This window comes from Oncorhynchus kisutch, linkage group LG3 (assembly GCF_002021735.2).
Source record: "Oncorhynchus kisutch isolate 150728-3 linkage group LG3, Okis_V2, whole genome shotgun sequence".
Classification (NCBI taxonomy): domain Eukaryota; kingdom Metazoa; phylum Chordata; class Actinopteri; order Salmoniformes; family Salmonidae; genus Oncorhynchus; species Oncorhynchus kisutch.
The window spans coordinates 36,449,197-36,467,446 of NC_034176.2; the positions used below are offsets into that span (position 1 = coordinate 36,449,197).

The 18,250-nt window shown below is 46.7% G+C and overlaps 1 protein-coding gene across 4 annotated transcripts in view; it reads left to right on the forward strand.

Annotated features, from left to right (window-relative positions):
- The window catches only part of LOC109881951 (histone acetyltransferase KAT6A-like), a 37,396-nt gene that overhangs the window by 12,953 nt on the left and 6,193 nt on the right, over positions 1 to 18,250 (forward strand). For all 4 annotated transcript variants that reach the window (XR_004205520.1, XM_020474052.2, XM_031805251.1 and 1 more), the window contains exons 3-16: positions 5,950 to 6,058; positions 6,369 to 6,484; positions 6,716 to 6,797; positions 7,145 to 7,259; positions 9,581 to 9,915; positions 10,399 to 10,511; positions 11,536 to 11,651; positions 11,788 to 11,929; positions 12,736 to 12,897; positions 14,714 to 14,807; positions 15,249 to 15,480; positions 15,728 to 15,908; positions 16,003 to 16,695; positions 16,875 to 17,130. Coding sequence is in view for 3 of the 4 variants with exons in the window: in XM_020474052.2 (XP_020329641.1) it covers positions 5,950 to 6,058; positions 6,369 to 6,484; positions 6,716 to 6,797; positions 7,145 to 7,259; positions 9,581 to 9,915; positions 10,399 to 10,511; positions 11,536 to 11,651; positions 11,788 to 11,929; positions 12,736 to 12,897; positions 14,714 to 14,807; positions 15,249 to 15,480; positions 15,728 to 15,908; positions 16,003 to 16,695; positions 16,875 to 17,130 (2,746 nt within the window). In the remaining variant the exon portion in view is untranslated. The remainder of the gene's footprint in view (positions 1 to 5,949; positions 6,059 to 6,368; positions 6,485 to 6,715; positions 6,798 to 7,144; positions 7,260 to 9,580; positions 9,916 to 10,398; positions 10,512 to 11,535; positions 11,652 to 11,787; positions 11,930 to 12,735; positions 12,898 to 14,713; positions 14,808 to 15,248; positions 15,481 to 15,727; positions 15,909 to 16,002; positions 16,696 to 16,874; positions 17,131 to 18,250) is intronic.

The following is an 18,250-nucleotide window of genomic DNA, read 5'->3' on the forward strand; positions in this document are numbered from 1 at the left end:
GTACCCTAACCCCAGCCCCCCCCCCCCCCCCGATAAAAAAAAAAGCCTTGTGGCCATTGTTCCCTTGGACTGGATATGATATTCATAATTCCCTTCTCCCGGCTGCCAATCGCCGTAGCCTACTCCGAAGCACCTCACACTCGCATGGCTCTCTCCGATATCTCAATTCTTGTTAGCCAATACCCATCACGTGATCGGATCCTTCTCACAGGCATTGCAGCTCCGAAGTAGGCTACAAGTGAAGCCAGACACATTGGGGATGGAACGGTGCACGTCCTTATTGAATTTCGAGGCGCATGTTGAAGATGATAGAACGGTCCACGTTAACTTTTCTTCAGCCAATAAGATGAGTAGGTCTAACAAACAGTAAAAACACTAGCCTATGTCAATCTACTATCCCCCACAGTACAAAAGTTGACCTATTCTATTGGTCAGCTTGTCCTTCTGTACGAAATATAAATATTCCAAACATACACTGGGACAATTGTGGGATGCGATAGATCCCAAATAATACTACCACTGTACATAAAAAATAAAAACATAAATAACAGGCTGATGCAACAGATCAGAACGTTTAGCTTTAAATGTTGCTAAACTATTAGGCTATTTGCTCACATTTTATAAACGTAGCAATGCGCACATGGCAGTATAAGCGCGAATGTTCCCAAATGCAATTAGCGGGAAAACACAATTCTCAAAAGTACACCGCAAATGCAAGCGGTTTGATATGACTGAGATGAAATTATCAAAACAAAATGTAGAATGAGTGAAGATCTAAAGAAGCGATCACAAGCATGGCCTTTTAATATGACTAGGATTGTGTCTGGCTGCTGGACAACGAAAGAAAGTTGGGAATATGAGAGAATTGCTGGTTTCAACGGCATATGAGGAAGTGTTTATAAAATAATACTTTTAACATTCCTATGGCCGTAACATGGTAAGACATGCCCCATAAAATGACAAAACATTGAGGTTTTAAGTAATTACGTTTATGGTTTAATAGTTTCAAAATGTTGGCTGCCTCCACTCTGATTGCAAGGTGGGGGATGTTGCAGTGCAAAACAGGCATTGGCCTTTTTCTCCTATCGGAACGAACAGTGTCTCAAGTATGTCACAGAATCGAGCCTTTACATATTAATAGTTATCCTACATTATTTTTGTAAAACATGACTGGTGTTTAGCTTACAAAAATATAAATGCAACATGTTTCAAATTCAAAGATTTTACTGAGTTATAGTTCATATGAGGAAATCGGTCAATTTAAATACATTTAATTAAGCCCCAATCTATGGATTTCACATAACTGGGAATACAGATATGCAAAAGAAAACACCTCAAATTGAGATGGCTTGGGATGAGTTGGACCGCAGAGTGAAAGAAAAGCAGCCAACAAGTGCTCAGCATATGTGGGAACTCCTTCAAGACTGTTGGAAAAGCATTCCAGGTGAAGCTGGTTGAGAGAATGCCAAGCGTGTGCAAAGCTGTCAAGGCAAAGGGTGGCTACTTTGAAGAATCTCAAATATAAAATATATTTGTTTAACTTTTTTTGGTTACTTCATGATTCCATTTCATAATGTTGATGTCTTCATGATTATTCTACAGTGTAGAAAATAGTAAAAAATAAAAACCCTTGAATGAGTAGTTGTTCTAAAACTTTTGACTGTGTGTGTGTCAAATCAGATTTTATTGGTCACATACACATGGTTAGCAGATGTTAATGCGAGAGTAGAGAATTGCTTGTGCTTCTAGTTCCGACAGTGCAGTAATATCTAACAAGTACGCTAATAAATTCACAAAGACTACTTTATACACAAATGTAAGGGATGAATATGTACATGTAAATCTATGGATAAGCGATGGCCGTGCGGCATAGGCAAGATGCTATAGATGGTATGGAATGCAGTAGAGGTCGACCGATTTATGATTTTTTTTTCAGCGCCGATACCGATAAACCAAGGACCAAAAAGCCGATACCGATTAATCAGATGATTTTAATTTTAAATTTGTAATGACAATTACAACAATACTGAATGAACAGTTATTTTAACTTAATATAATACATCAATAAAATCAATTTAGCCTCAAGTAAATAATGAAACATGTTCAATTTGGTTTAAATCATGCAAAAACAAAGTGTTGGAGAAAGTAAAAGTGCAATATGTGCTAACGTTTTAGTTCCTTGCTCAGAACATGTGAACGCTGGTGGTTCCTTTTTAACATGAGTCTTCAATATTCCCAGGTAAGAAGTTTTAGGTTGTAGTTATTATAGGAATTATATGACTATTTCCCTCTATACCATTTGTATTTCATTAACCTTTGACTATTGGATGTTCTTATAGGCACTTCAGTATTGCCAGTGTAACAGTATAGCTTCCGTCCCTCTCCTCGATCCTCCCTGGGCTCGAAACAGCAACACAACAGCAACAGCCGTCATCGAAGCAGCGATACCCATCCAGAGTAAGGGGAACAACTACCAGAAGGCTAAGAGCGAGTGACGTATGAAACGCTATTAGCGCACGCTAACTGGCTAGCCATTTCACTTGGGGTACACCAGCCTCATCTCGGGAGTTGATAGGCTTGAAGTCATAAACAGCGCAATGCTTGACACACAACGCACGAAAGTGCTGTTTGAATGAATGTTTACGCGCCTGCTTCTGCCTACCACCGCTCAGTCAGATACTTAGATATTTGTATGCTTGTATGCTCAGTCAGATTATATGCAACACAGGACACGCTAGATAATATCTAGTAATATCATTAACCATGTGTAGTTAACTAGTGATTATGATAGATTTTTTTTTTATAAGGTAAGTTTAATGCTAGCTAGCAACTTACCTTGGCTTACTGCATTCACATAACAGGCAGTCTCCTTGTGGAGTGCAACGAGAGAGAGGCAGGCCGTTATTGCTTTGGATTAATTAAGGTTGCAAGATAGAATCCCCCGAGCTGACGAGGAGAAAATCTGTCGTGCTGCCCCTGAACAAGGCAGTTAACCCACCGTTCCTAGGCCGTCATTGAAAATAATGTGTTCTTAACTGACTTGCCTAGTTAAATAAAGGTATATAAAAATCTGCAAATCGGTGCCCAAAAATACACATTTCCGATATGAAAACTTGAAATTGGCCCTAATTAATCAGTCGACCTCTAGAATGCAGTATGAGATGAGTAATGTAGGATATGTAGACATTATTAAAGTATACATGGCTGTGACTATAATCGAAGAGAATTCTCTTGGTAGAGAATGCAGTTTGCATTTGATTGTAAGGAATTCTAGGTCAGGTGAACAAAAGGACTTGAGTTCCTGTTTGTTGTCATGATTACACCATACAACCCCCGCCCTTCTTCTTACCAAAGAGTTTTGTTTCTGTCGGCGCAATGCGCTAAGAAACCGGGTGGCTGTACCGACTCTGACAACATTTCCAGAGTGAGCCATGTTTCTGCAAAAGAGAATGTTACATTCTCTGTCTCTCTGGAAGGCAACTCGTGCCATAATTTTGTCCACCTTTGTCCACTCAGAGGCAGTTTTGTCTAGATAGTGGTGATTGACATGCTCGGAAGTGGTGTATGACATGCTCACCTTCTGCCTATCCTGCGGCGACCGCGTTGTTTTTGGATTGGCCTCTGGGATAAGATCCCATGTCCAGGGTGGAGGTCCGAACAGAGGATCGTGTGTGCGTATGTATGTGTATAAGTAATGACAAAGTATATGGAGACCTGTTCATCAAACAGCTCATTCCAAAATAATGGGCATTAATAAGGAGTTGGTACCCCTTTTATGCTTTAATAGCCTCCACTCTTCTGGGAAGGCTTTCCACAAGATGTTGGAACATTGCTGTGGGGACTTCCATTCAGCCACGAGCATTAGTGTGGTTGGGCAATTAGGCCTGGCTCGCGGTCGGTGTTCCAATTCACCCCAAAAGTGTTCGATGGGGTTGAGGTCAGGGTTCTGTGCAGGCCAGTCAAGTTCTTCCACACCGATCTCGACAAACCATTTCTGTATGGACCCCGCTTTGTGCAAGGGGGCATTGTCATGCTGAAACAGGAAAGGGCCTTCCCCAAACTGTTGGAAGCACAGAATTGCCTAGACTGTCATAGTACTGTATTTTGTAGCATTAAGAGGCATAGCCCGTTATTCTTCCTCCACCAAACGTTACAGTTGACGCTATGCATTCGGGCATGTAGCGTTCTCCTGGCATCCACCTAAACCAGATTTGTCTGACAGACTGCCAGATGGTGAAGTGTGATTCATCACTCCAGAGAACTCGTTTCCACTGCTTCAGAGTCCAATGGCAGCAATCTTTACACCGCTCCAACTGACACTTGGCATTGCGCATGGTGATCTTAGGCTTGTGTGCGGCTGCTCGGCCATGGAAACCTGTTTCATAAAGCTCCCGATGAACAGTTCTTGTGCTGACGTTGCTTCCAGAGGCAGTTTTGAACTTGGTAGTGAGTGTTGCAACTGAGGACAGATGATTTGTACATGCTACGCGCTTCAGCACTCGGCGGTCCTGTTCTTTGACCCTGTGTGGCCTACCACTTTGCAGCAGAGCCGTTGTTTCCACTTCACAACAACAGCCCTTACAGTTGACCGGGGCAGCTCTAGCAGGGAAGACTTTTGACGAACTGAGGTGGTGTCCTATGACGGTGCCACGTTGAAAGTCACTGAGCTCTTCAGTAAGCAACAGGTGTCAGCAACGGGTCTGCCTGAAATTGCCGACTCTACTAATTTGAAGCGGTGTCCACATACGCACACATACACATTATATACAAAAGTATGTGTAATTAAGTGTCATTATTGCTAAAATATACCATGAGGCAAGGCTTAGCTCTCGCAGATACAATTTTTTTCAAGAATGGGTTATTTGACCATTTTCATGCGCCTCCCTCATGTCCGCATAGGTCTGTACATGACAGGCTGTAGCCAAAGGCTATCACCTACACTTCGACATTTAGGCTCATTCTTTATGTACATTTACATACACTTGTGTTTTTCTTAACAGAATAGCTACTGTTTCGGGGTTTTCAAATCAATTTAATTGGCTATTTTGGTTAGTGGCCTTGGTGCCCTAGCAGATTGGGCACCTCCCTTGAAGGTCAAACGGCCTAAAATCACAAAATTCCAGGTCTGGTCATCAGCCTCCCTCCACCACTGGCTACCCCCTGGGCGCTGTGTAGCTTCCCTGCGAGAGGGAGAGTTTGTGTGTGGATGAGTTTGTGTGTGTGTGTCTGTCTATGCATGTTTGTGTGTGTCTCAAACAGGTTCATGGGTCACTCTCTTCTCCTCCTGCTCCATGCTAAAAGATTTATGGTGTCCCAAAAGTGAATGTCAAGACGGCGTGCTACAGAATAAGCATCGGAACAGAACAGGGCCTTTAGTGGTGCTCACGCCGCAGAGCTGCTCTGGAAATGATATGGGAATCCAGTTGAGTGGAACAAAGACCCCTGGGTATTGTAGTAACTATCACCTCTGGGCTCGTATGTATCAAGCGTCTCAGTTGGCGTGCTGATCTAGGATCAGGTCCCCGTGTCCATACATTCCAATTTAAAAGGCAAAACTGTCTCCTAGATCGTCAGTTATAACCTGAGAGTATAGGCAGGTTGTCATCATCATCATAGCCTTTAATGGTCATCTGTTAGGTCACAACGTCATCACCCGGGAATAGTCTGCTGCCTCTGCCGTTCGCTTAATCTGACTGACAAATTTATTAAAACTTTATTAATTTGCTGTCTGAGTGAACTGTAACTGCTGTCTCTGTGGCACATTGACAGTGATCTGAATGTGGACACACAGCGATTACCGCCCCTCCCCCTCCTGTCTGGTACAATGAAGCAGTTGAATGGAGCTGTTTTGTGACTCTCTTTCTGTGTCCCTGTCCTTCCACTCCCCCCCCCCCCGTCTGACTCCCGTTTATCTATATATCTCACTCTCTGTCTGTCTCTCTCTCTCAGCCTGTGGCAGAGCCCATCCCTATCTGCAGCTTCTGCCTGGGGACCAAGGAGTCGAACCGCGACAAGAAGCCAGAGGAGCTCATCTCCTGTGCAGACTGTGGCAACAGCGGTGAGTAGCACTGTGGCAGCACAGTTTATATATGCTGGGACATCAATGAAGCGCTGCCTGCTACTTCCCCTCCCTGCCTGCACCTTGGATTTATGTCTCGGGTTTCATTTGAATACTAGGTCAGATGTAGTTTTTGATCCGTCGAACTAGGCTAAATGTATGTTTCGACAGGCTGTTCTGTTAGATGTCTGAATCTTTCAGTTTGTCGTCACGGTTGAGCTGGATCTATACGGCTTTTGGAGTGGTGTTTTGATCTCGTGTGGTTGTCAGGCTTGTGAGTGTTTCAACGTTGTTGATCTGTGTCCCCTAGGCCACCCGTCCTGTCTGAAGTTCTCACCGGAGCTCACGGTGCGAGTCAAAGCTCTGTGGTGGCAGTGCATCGAATGCAAGACCTGCAGCAACTGTCAGGATCAAGGCAAAAACGCGGTGAGTGCTTGTGTGCCTGGTTGTGCTTCGGCTCAGTACGTCGGTACTCGGATCGTTTTTTGTGTTTTTCAACTGACTGAGAACTATTTTAGACGGCTGCTACAGATGGTTCTCTCTCTTCTGAACGTCCAAGTACAGGACTGGTTGAAGGCAAATGGTGGAAATGTAAGTTCAGCGTAAACATGATGTGCAGGGAGTGACCAAATATGTACTGTGTGTGTGTGTGTGTAGGAGAACATGTTGTTCTGTGACTCCTGTGACCGGGGCTTCCACATGGAGTGCTGTGACCCCCCACTGATGCGGATGCCAAAAGGTAAACCCCCCCCCCTCTCCCACCCCTGACCCGTCTAACGTACCCAATAAAACCCACTTAAACATATACAGTCCCTGGAAAGACCTGCGCCTCTCTGCAGTAAATGGATCCACTGTGCATCTGAACGACTATGGCCACGAGGTAATTGGTAACGAATGACAAAGCTCAGAAGGACCACAAACCCATTTTCCGGCAGTGTAATGAAACATATCCTTTTTTTTGTTGCTGTTCTAATGCTGCTAGTACTGTGTGGTCGGTGCATGTCCTAGAATAGTAGTAGTACCGAAGAGGTTTAATGCCAGCTAAGCTAATACACAATGCTCTGATCTGCTCTGCTCTCCCACCAGGCATGTGGATCTGTCAGATGTGTCAGCCCAGGAAAAAGGGCAGAAAGCTCTTACATGAAAAGGCGGCACAAATCAAACGGCGCTACAACGCACCACTGGGACGACCCAAGAACAGGTTGGTAACGCGACGGAGAGGGCGGCTGCCCGGCAGCACCGTCCGGGAGCCAGCAGCTCGGGCACGGCGTGTTGCTGGACCCGTGAAACACAGCAGGCAACTTCAGATCGGCCCCGCTACAGTTTCACTGGCCGGAGTAGACCATTTCCCATGACCACAAACTGTTTAATGACAGGGCCTAATAGCTACAACAACAAAAAAGGTCTGCTGTGTTTCATGCTGGAAATGAAGCTTTGTCGCATAAGAATCTAAATATGAAACTCACCGATCAACGTTTTAATGTCGGGAGTCGAGGACTGAGCCTTACTCATTTGTTGACACTATTCGATCATTGGAAACATGAATGACGATCTGTACAAATGATCATTAGTTTAGTTTTTACATTTTGGCTGTGTTCAGTGGCTCTTGACGCTTCCAAATGACCAGTCCTTAGTAGAGGTCTACCGTTTATAATTTTTCAACGCAGACTATTCCCCCCAAAAAAGCTGATACCTATTAATCGGACAATTTAAATTTTTTATTTATTTGTAATAATGACAATTACAACAATACTGAATGAACACTTATTTTAACTTAATATAATACATCAATAAAATCAATTTAGCCTCAAATAAATAATGAAACATGTTCAATTTGGTTTAAATAATGCAAAAACAAAGTGTTGGCGAAGAAAGTAAAAGTGCAATATGTGCCATGTAAGAAAGCTAACTTTTAAGTTCCTTGATCAGAACATGAGAACATATGAAAGCTAGTGGTTCCTTTTAACATGAGTCTTCAATATTCCAAGGTAAGAGGTTTTTAGGTTGTAGTTATTGTAGTTATTATAGGATTATGACTATTTCTCTCTATACCATTTGTATTTCATTAACATTTGACTATTGGATGTTCTTATAGGCACTTTAGTATTGCCAGTGTAACAGTATAGCTTCCGTCCCTCTCCTCACGCCCCTACCTGGGCTCGAACCAGGAACACATCGACAACAGCCACCCTCGAAGCAGCGTTACCCATGCAGAGCAAGGGGAACAACCACTCCAAGTCTCAGAGCGAGTGACATTTGAAACGCTATTAGCACGCATTTCACATCGGTTACACCAGCCTAATCTCGGGAGTTGATAGGCTTGAAGTCATAAACAGCTCAATGCTTGAAGCATTGCAAAGAGCTGCTGGCAAAACGCACGAAAGTGCTGTTTGAATGAATGCTTACAAGCCTGCTGGTGCCTACCATCTCTGTCAGACTGCTCTATCAAATCATAGACTTAGTTATAACATAATAACACACAGAAATACGAGCCGTGGGTCATTAATCTTATTCTTTCAGTGAAATACGGAACCGTTCCGTATTTTATCTAACGGGTGGCATCCATAAGTCTAAATATTCCTGTTACATTGCACAACCTTCAATGTTATGTCATAATTACGTAAAAGTCTGGCAAATTAGGCGGCCCAAACTGTTGCATATACCCCGACTCTGCGTGCAATGAACGCAAGAGAAGTGACACAATTTCACCTGGTTAATATTACCTGCTAACCTGGATTTCTTTTAGCTAAATATGCAGGTTTAAAAATATATATTTCTGTGTATTGATTTTAAGAAAGGCATTGATGTTTATGGTTAGGTACACATTGGCGCAAGGACAGTCCTTTTTTGCGAATACGCACCGCATCGATTATATGCAACGCAGGACACGCTAGAGAAACTAGTAATATCATCAACCATGTGTAGTTAACTAGTGATTATTATTGATTGTTTTTTATAAGTTTAATGCTAGCTAGCAACTTACCGTGACTTACTGCATTCGCGTAACAGGCAGGCTCCACGTGGAGTGCAATGAGAGGCAGGTGGTTAGGGCGTTGGACTAGTTCAAATCAAATGTATTTATATATAGCCCTTCGTACATTAGCTGATATCTCAAAGTGCTGTACAGAAACCCAGCCTAAAACCCCAAACAGCAAGCAATGCAGGTGGTGTAGAAGCACTAGTTAACTGTAAGGTTGCAAGATTGAATCCCCGAGCTGATAAGGTAAATATCTGTCGTTCTGCCCCTGAACAAGGCAGTTAACCCACCGTTCCTAGGCCGTCATTGAAAATAAGAATTTGTTCTTAACTGACTTGCCTAGTTAAATAAAGATGAAATAAAGGTATTTTTTGGGGGCCAAATCGGTGTCCAAAAATACCGATTTCCGATTGTTATGAAAACTTGAAATCGGCCCTAATTAATCGGCCATTCCAATTAATCGGTCGACCTCTAGTCCTTAGTCGTCTGTGTAGTGTGTTGCTTTTTCCTGCTGGGTCTCTGACCAATCCTGTCTCCCGTTGCAGACCAGGCCGGCCCTTCAAGAAGCTGCGTGAGCCAGGTGGGCGTGGCCGGCGGAAGGCGGACCGTCGCTCGCAGTGCTCCTCCCCGCGCTCGTCATCCAGCTCGTCCTGCGAGGGTTACCCTGGCGACGATCGGCTGCTGTTCTCCCTGCGGGAGGACTCGTCGGAGCAAGGCGGTCTGCGCTTCAACAGGAAGACCAAGGGCCTGATTGATGCCCTCACCAAGTTCTTCACGCCCTCGCCAGACGGACGCAAGGCCCGGCACGAGGTGGACTACTCCCAGCAGTACCGCATCCGTAAGAAGGCCATACGTAAGGGAGAGGGCGACGACAGGACAGGTGAGGAGGGGAGGCTGGAATAATGCGTTGAATACTGAGGGTGAAGGAGAGGCTGTAGTGGCTTTATTTGTGTCAGTCAAACGACGCACTTCATACGATGTTCCTCAGTCAGACTCAACACCTGCAGAACTTGCTTACTGTCCAGACGTTTGTCCACACACCTCACGGCCCAACGCCTCTCCCCCTGTTTGACCTAGATAGTTTGTGTGTGTGCTGATATATGTAGGCTACGCGTGCCATTTTTTAAAATTGACGTAGTTCTGTCCTTGAGCTGTTCTTGTGTATTAATGTTCTGTATTATGTCGTGTTTGGTGCGGACCCTAGAAAGAGTAGCTGCTGCTTTCGCAACAGCTAATGGGGATCCTAATAAAATCCCAAATACCATTTACAAGTTCCAGCACTTTGTGTCTGTCAGAACCTTAAGACATGACTGTTCTGTTCCTTTTCTGTAAGTGTCCCCCCGGCTGTTTCTTCCCTCCACAGACAATCAGGACAGTAGTGACTGGCGCGAGGATGAGGACAAGCTGCCAGGCCATGAGAACCTGACCGAGAAAGACGTGGAACTCTTCAGACGCATCCAGGAGCTGGCACTACAGGTAACCACAGACAGAGAAGGACAGAAAGTCTCGCTGCCCGTCTCGCTGTCCGTCTCACTCTCGCTGTCTCTTGCTCTCTGTCCTGTCTGTCTGTCTGTCTCTGTCCTGTCTGTCTCTCTCGCTCTGTGTGTCTGTCTCTTTGACTGTCTCTCTGTGTGTCTCGCTCTCTGTGTGTGTGAGAGATCAGCTGCCCTCCATATCTTTCTATCAGTGTCTATTCTGTTGTGATTCCTCACTGGTACAGATGCTGCAGAGCTTCAGAGCGTTGCTGTACATCACAGGAGAAACTCTCATTGCCAACGTTGTTTTATTCTCCTCCTCCTCCCGTCAGACTTTTCTCTAGTCTTGCTCGGTAGGAGAATAGGAAAGGCAGGTGAAAGGTAGAGGTGCACACTCAGCGATTAAAATGTCCACTTTGGATTTTATAATTGATGGCTTCCCTTTTTTGTGTTGTGGTTTGTTTACAAATGGTGTAGAATAGACGCATTCTGGTACTGCTCGCTTTTGTCTTAGAGTGGATCCTCTCTCCCCTGTCATGGCAGTCAGTGAAAAAGACCTGACACTGTAGGCATGGGTGAGGGGCCTCTCTGTGTGTGTGGAAGCGTTTGGTTACCAGCGTGTCACCAGAAACCAGTGGCAGATGCCTAGAGTTTCCACTCAAGACAGACCAGAGAGCTAATAATAATCCTATGAGCACAGGAGACCAGTTTGTTTCTGCTTTACTGTGCCTGTGTGAGTATGTGTCTTCCTGTCACTTAAGTGTGTGTGCTTGTGTTTTGAGTGCTGGTGAGTGTCAGGCAAACACAACCACACGCTGTGCTGGGTTAGGCAGAGGGCAGTCAGAAAGCCCAGTAATCCCTGGTGTGTAATCTCTGTCTGCTCCATGCTCTTCTTAATCCCCTGTTGGAAAACCTGGCTTGATGCTGTAGCTCCAAAACTGAACCCTCCTCTCTTTCTCTCGCTCCGTGTGTGTGTCTCCCTTTATTTTTTGTCTTCTTTGGTCTATATTTTTTTGCCTTTGCAGAAAGTCGGGGTGACCGGCCCTCCAGATCCCCAAATGCGTTGCCCGTCTGTCATCGAGTTCGGCAAGTTTGAGATCCAGACTTGGTACTCTTCTCCGTACCCACAAGAGTACAGCAGGTAACGAACGACACAACCCACGCTGCTTTTCCCCACACACGCTCCACTCTGAGTCAGTCCACTGTTAGTTTGCACTCGTGTAACGGGATGTCTCACCCTTTCCCCCTCAATCTTCTCCCTCCTCTGCCTGGCCCAGGTTGCCTAAGCTCTACCTGTGTGAGTTCTGCCTGCGTTACGTCAAGAGTCGCAGCATCCTCTTCCAGCACATGAGGAAGTGCGCCTGGTTCCACCCTCCAGCCGACGAGATCTACAGGAAGGACGAGGTCTCCGTGTTCGAGGTGAGACTGAAAGAGGGATACAAGATGGAGGGGGGGGGACTCTCATTCAAGACTCTCATTCCCCCACCGAGGAGTCAACTGTTCCCAAAACCACCTTGTTATAAATTGACCCACAACACAGAGCACCGCCCTATGTGAAGCTACCGTACCTAGATTGTTATCTAGTACAACTACTGCTAGTCTTTTTGTTTTGTTGTACCTGGAACCGGGACTGCTTGTGTTAAGACTATCACTTCGGAACCAACTATCGTGGTGTCAGCTAACCGTCTGAGTTCCTGATCAGCGACATCCATTGTGCAGAAGGTTGAGAACCGCTGTACCGGTACATACTGCAGGCCTCTAATTGAGAGCCCGTCAGTCTATGAACGTCCGTCTGTCTTGTAGGATAGCGTCTGCAGTTTCGCTGCCTCTCCAGCCCGCCTCGTCCCCTCCTGTCCTCACTCAGCAGCAGAGTAGAATAGCTGGGAGGTCTGGCTGCCTGCCAGGGAGCCCCTCGCTCGCCCAGCCTGGGACACCAGGGATGCCATGGCTTCACATCGTTGGCATCATTGTCTGAGGCTATAAAAGCAATCGACTCCCCTCCCGTATCCCATGAGTGTCTCAGAGTTACTGACGTTGCGGTTTGGAAACAGGCTGAATGGTGCAGTGAAGACTGCCCTTTTGACCTTGGGTCATTGTAGTCAATTGTGAATAATTGTCTTTGTCAGATTGGTGGTTGCTGTCTGTGCTCATGATGTGCAAATCAAATTCCCTTCTAGGAAATATAGGTTTTCATTTCATTCATGTTTGTGTGTGTGTGGTCTCAGGTGGATGGGAACATGAGCACAATCTACTGTCAGAACCTGTGTCTGTTGGCCAAGCTGTTCCTGGACCACAAGACACTGTACTACGACGTGGAGCCCTTCCTCTTTTACGTTCTCACACAGAACGACAGCAAGGGCTGCCACCTGGTGGGCTATTTCTCCAAGGTACGTCTAACCACCAAATAAATGCAGATTTATATACACACTTAATTAAGCAACGTTCCGTCAAATTTCTTGGGGGTCAATGAGCAAATTTGAGGTCTTGTGAGCGGAAACGTTTTTTTTTGCGTAACTTCCCGGCGCGCGTTTATACAGTGAACACTGAGGCTGTACCCTTACAGTTTTAGACAGTAGCCAATTGGCTATTTGAGCATAATGTAGGACTATCAGACTGGCCTACCAATAAAACCAAAGGAGCAAAACCCATAACATTTTCACAGGGAAATACTGTAGCTCTTGATTTCTCCATGTAGCCTATATGCGGTGGTCAATGCGGGCCTACATTGCGTGAGACTTTTTAAAAAGTGTGTATATTATGAAGGGCTTGACATTGATGAATGATTTTGTTAGATGACTGTAAATGGCATTTTATTGAATGACGCAAAAAACCATTCAACAAAATGTAACTGTTACCAGACAGAGAATTAGGCAACGTAAGCTACCCTTTGCCTATTGGCTTATTTGCATATTCAAGCCAGTCTCAAAATACAACACTGCCCCTTTAATTAAGACACAAACTTTTCTTTTTTGTTGGCCTGACCGGCTTTTCATAGACGGCTTGAAATGTGGCCGACACGTTTTGTGCTCTTGTAGGAAGCAGTAACTCTCCATTACTGACCTATACTTATCTATAACTGGGCTTTATAACGCGCAGACTTGCAAAGAATAGCAACAATTGTGCACTCGCGCTGCGCTGATCTGAAAAGCGTATTCACTTGTGGGTGCTTGAAAGACCTCTCGTGGACTAGCCCCCGTCAATAGAATTCTACTCCCTGCGCTCTGGCTCTGCCTAAAACAAAATCCAACTTCATTTTGCTGCATTGAAAAGGGGCCGAGATGCAATGTTTATTCGATCACAGGGAAAAAAACATTGATTTATGTAGCGCAAACTAATGGGGCGAACTCCACCTCTTGCATCAGTCCTGGAGGAAGTTGTACATTAGGAAACACTAGGAAACACAACAGGGTGAACCCACAAGTTTCTTTAGGTACAGATCTAGGACCAGCTTACCATCCCAAAAATCCTAACCTTAACCGTTCCGAGTGGAAAAGCCCAAACTGCCTGTAGATCACTGTTTAGGTGCACCTTCGTTTAACTCTGGTGAATCCCTGTGTGCAGAGCAATGACCACGGCTGCTTTGACACTTTCTCTGTGTCCCCCGTGTCTGTATGGATGTAGGGGCTCTTATTCACATAGGCTGCCTGCCAAAACACAGCAATTATCTTAGTACACACACACACACACACACACTATTGCGCTGCTCCCAGGACATCACCGCCGCGGTGAGACACGCACACACAGTCAAAATCATGACGCCATCACAAATTCAACGACAATGTGTCTTTAGGTCGGTGTCTACACCAGGGCTCTCCAACCCTGTTCCTGGAGATCTACCCTCCTGTAGGTTTTTTGCTCCAACCCAATGTAACTGACCTGATTTTTCAGTTTATCAACCAGCTAATTATTAGAATCAGCTGTGCTAGATTGGTGATAACCAATTGGACGGTAGCTCTCCGGGGAACCCTGGTCTAGACGCACCTTCCTTCTACTCCGGTGAATCCCTCTGTATGCAGAGAAACCACCGCTGCTTTGATGCTGTCTCACCCCCCTGTCTGTCTGTCTACGGATGCAGGTGCTCAGCAACACAGCAATTATCTTACCATGCTCACACACACAAGACTCCTGCTGTATGTACTAGCACAGGCTTGCTCTGAGTGTGTTTCCATGCCTACTCTCTCTACCTCTCTCTCTCCTCTCCAGGAGAAACACTGTCAACAGAAGTACAACGTGTCCTGCATCATGATTCTTCCCCAGTACCAGCGCAAGGGCTACGGCCGCTTCCTCATCGACTTCAGTAAGGAGCTCCACTCAGGCTCTCAGCTAGGCGCTTACCTCCGCTCCCCAGACCTCTCTGATGCCGAACCAGAGGTTCTAAGCTGCTGTAGAGTTCTTGGTCAATGCCATCGGAATAGCAGTCAATCCCATTCAATTGAACTAGCAATATGTTGGAATCTGACTCAAAGTGCCTGTAATGAATAACGTCCGGTCCAATTCCTTGTTGAGCTGAATAATCAAAACCGCATTGGCCCCTTCCTACTCTGCTTAGCTGGTTGAATTGGATGGTTTAGAAGGAAAAGCTGGACCACTATCATGTAGTAACAGGGCAAGTAGTGGTAGAAAAGGTAGCATGAATTTATTTCACACGGTCTGACTGAATCGTATGCACCGCCGACTGATTTTTAAAAATGAACCTTGTTCTCCGCCCGCTCCTGTCTCTCTCTCCTCTCCCCTCCAGGCTACCTGCTGTCCAAGCGGGAGGGCCAGCCTGGCTCCCCAGAGAAGCCCCTGTCAGACTTGGGACGGCTGTCCTACACGGCCTATTGGCGCAGCGTGGTGCTGGAGTGTCTCCATGAGGTCCGCGACCGCCAGCTCACCATCCGACGCCTCAGCAAGATCACGGGCATCTGCCCCCAGGACATCACCGCCACGCTGCACCACCTCAACATGCTGGAGCAGAGAGGGGAGCGGTGAGACATGCGCTCGCACCGTCAATGGCGTAACCACGATGCCGTCACAAATTCAACGACGCAGAAATGAGCAACGACATGCTAACTACCAAGGCCATTTGAAAGCTGACGAGACTATTCTACAGCATGGAACACGTGTCTGTTTGGGAGTTATTTGTTCAGAGTGGTTCTTCCCTCCCTGTGGGGTTTTACCCATCTGTCTGAACAACACCTTGACCTCCCCTGTCTCTGTCCCCCTGTGCTGTAGGCTAGTCCTGGTGCGCAAGGAGAAACTGGTGTCCACCCACATGGTTCGTCTCACCGCCAGGCCCCGGCTGCTAGAGGTGGACCCTGACTCTCTCCGCTGGACCCCCGTCATCATCACCAACACTGTGGTGTCGGAGGGAGAGGAGGAGGAGGAAGAGGGAGAGGAGGACACCTGCAAGGAGGTGAGGATAATGACGCTTCAGGGTCTAAAATAAATTACAATATTGTGTGTATTAGGGTGGTAAATGATGGAGTTCATTTGATATTTTGAAACAGATCAAGCCTAGCCACAAGGTGTCTCCGTTCTCCTGGCTCATCCGAGGAGGCGAGGAAGAAGAGGAGAGAAAGTGCTTCCCGGGGTTCCCCGCTAGCCAAAGCTCTCCAGCCTCCTCCCCAGTCCGCTGCCCTTTGCCCATCCCCGACCACCGCCCCCTTCCCCCCGCCAACGGAGAGCGCCGGGGCAGGGGCCGCCCGCCCAAGAACTGGCCCTGGGGCAAGGTGAAGGATGGGCCGCGGGCCGAGAGGCGGCCGGGCCCGGGACGACCCCCAAAGAGCCGGGTGGAAGTGCAGGATGATGATGAGGAGGAGGAGGAGGACAGAACTGAGGGCACTAATGCCAGCCCCACATTCGGCAGCAGCCCACCCTCCCTCTTCTCCTCAGACAGGCAGCAGGCGGATTCTACAGGCACCATCAGGCCCCTAGAGATGCTTGGCAGGCAATCTGTTGTCCCACCCCCACGCAGCAGAGGGCGACCTCCAAGGAAGAAGGGCCCCAAGCGCAGGCTGAGTGAGGGGCCCGGGGAGGCCTTGCCCCAGTTGCCCCTGTCACCCAGGCTCAGCGACCTGTCGCCGGTCAGACGGAGCTGCTTCAGTGAAAGCAGCGAGGAAGAGGATGGCGACGATGACGTGGAGACGGGGGATCACTCCCCACCCATCCTCACAAAACCCACCCTGGGGCTCAAATGCAAGGTGAATGGAAAGACTGGATCTGCTGAACTGCTTGATATAGGTCACTCCAAATGATAAGAACGTTGTGACCTCGAAAGAAACATTAGTGACATATGTGTTGACCTCCTCCAAAATAAGAAATTCACACTTTCTGCTTGCAACGTTTTACTGTTTTCAATAGCTATTCCATGTCTCCCCAGAAACCGTTGAGGAAGAGGCGCATGCGTCAGCGCAGCCACAGCCACGCCCATAGCAGCGTGGTGACCGAGACCATCTCCGAGACCACCGAGGTGCTAGATGAGCCCTTCGTGGACTCTGACTCTGAGAGGCCAATGCCCCGGCTGGAGGAGGAGACCCCCCTGAGGCGCTACCCCCCGGGCCGCTCCGCCCTCCGACACACGGACCCTACGGCCAAGCGGGGCCGACGAGCCAGCCTCACAGAGTCTGAGGAGGACGGTGAGTCCACAGGGCTAACAGAGCAGTTATTTACAGTTGGGCAAAAAAGTATTTAGTCAGCCACCAATTGTGCAAGTTCTCCCACTTAAAAAAATGAGAGAGGCCTGTAATTTTCATCATAGGTACACTTCAACTATGACAGACAAAATGAGGGGGAAAAAAATCCAGAAAATCACATTGTAGGATTTTTAATGAATTTATTTGCAAATTATGGTGGAAAATAAGTATTTGGTCACCTACAAACAAGCAAGATTTCTGGCTCTCACAGACCTGTAACTTCTTCTTTAAGAGGCTCCTCTGTCCTCCACTCGTTACCTGTATTAATGGCACCTGTTTGAACTTGTTATCAGTATAAAAGACACCTGTCCACAACCTCAAACAGTCACACTCCACTATGGCCAAGACCAAAGAGCTGTCAAAGGACACCAGCAACAAAATTGTAGTTCTGCACCAGGCTGGGAAGACTGAATCCGCAATAGGTAAGCAGCTTGGTTTGAAGAAATCAACTGTGGGAGCAATTATTAGGAAATGGAAGACATACAAGACCACTGATAATCTCCCTCGATCTGGGGCTCCACGCAAGATCTCACCCCGTGGGGTCAAAATGATCACAAGAACGGTGAGCAAAAATCCCAGAACCACACGGGGGGACCTAGTGAATGACCTGCAGAGAGCTGGGACCAAAGTAACAAAGCCTACCATCAGTAACATACTCCGCCGCCAGGGACTCAAATCCTGCAGTGCCAGACGTGTCCCCCTGCTTAAGCCAGTACATGTCCAGGCCTGTCTGAAGTTTGCTAGAGAGCATTTGGATGATCCAGAAGAAGATTGGGAGAATGTCATATGGTCAGATGAAACCAAAATGTAACTTTTTGGTAAAAACTCAACTCGTCGTGTTTGGAGGACAAAGAATGCTGAGTTGCATCCAAATAACACCATACCTACTGTGAAGCATGGGGCTTGAAACATCATGCTCTGGGGCTGTTTTTCTGCAAAGGGACCAGGACAACTGATCCGTGTAAAGGAAAGAATGAATGGGGCCATGTATCGTGAGATTTTGAGTGAAAACCTCCTTCCATCAGCAAGGGCATTGAAGATGAAACGTGGCTGGGTCTTTCAG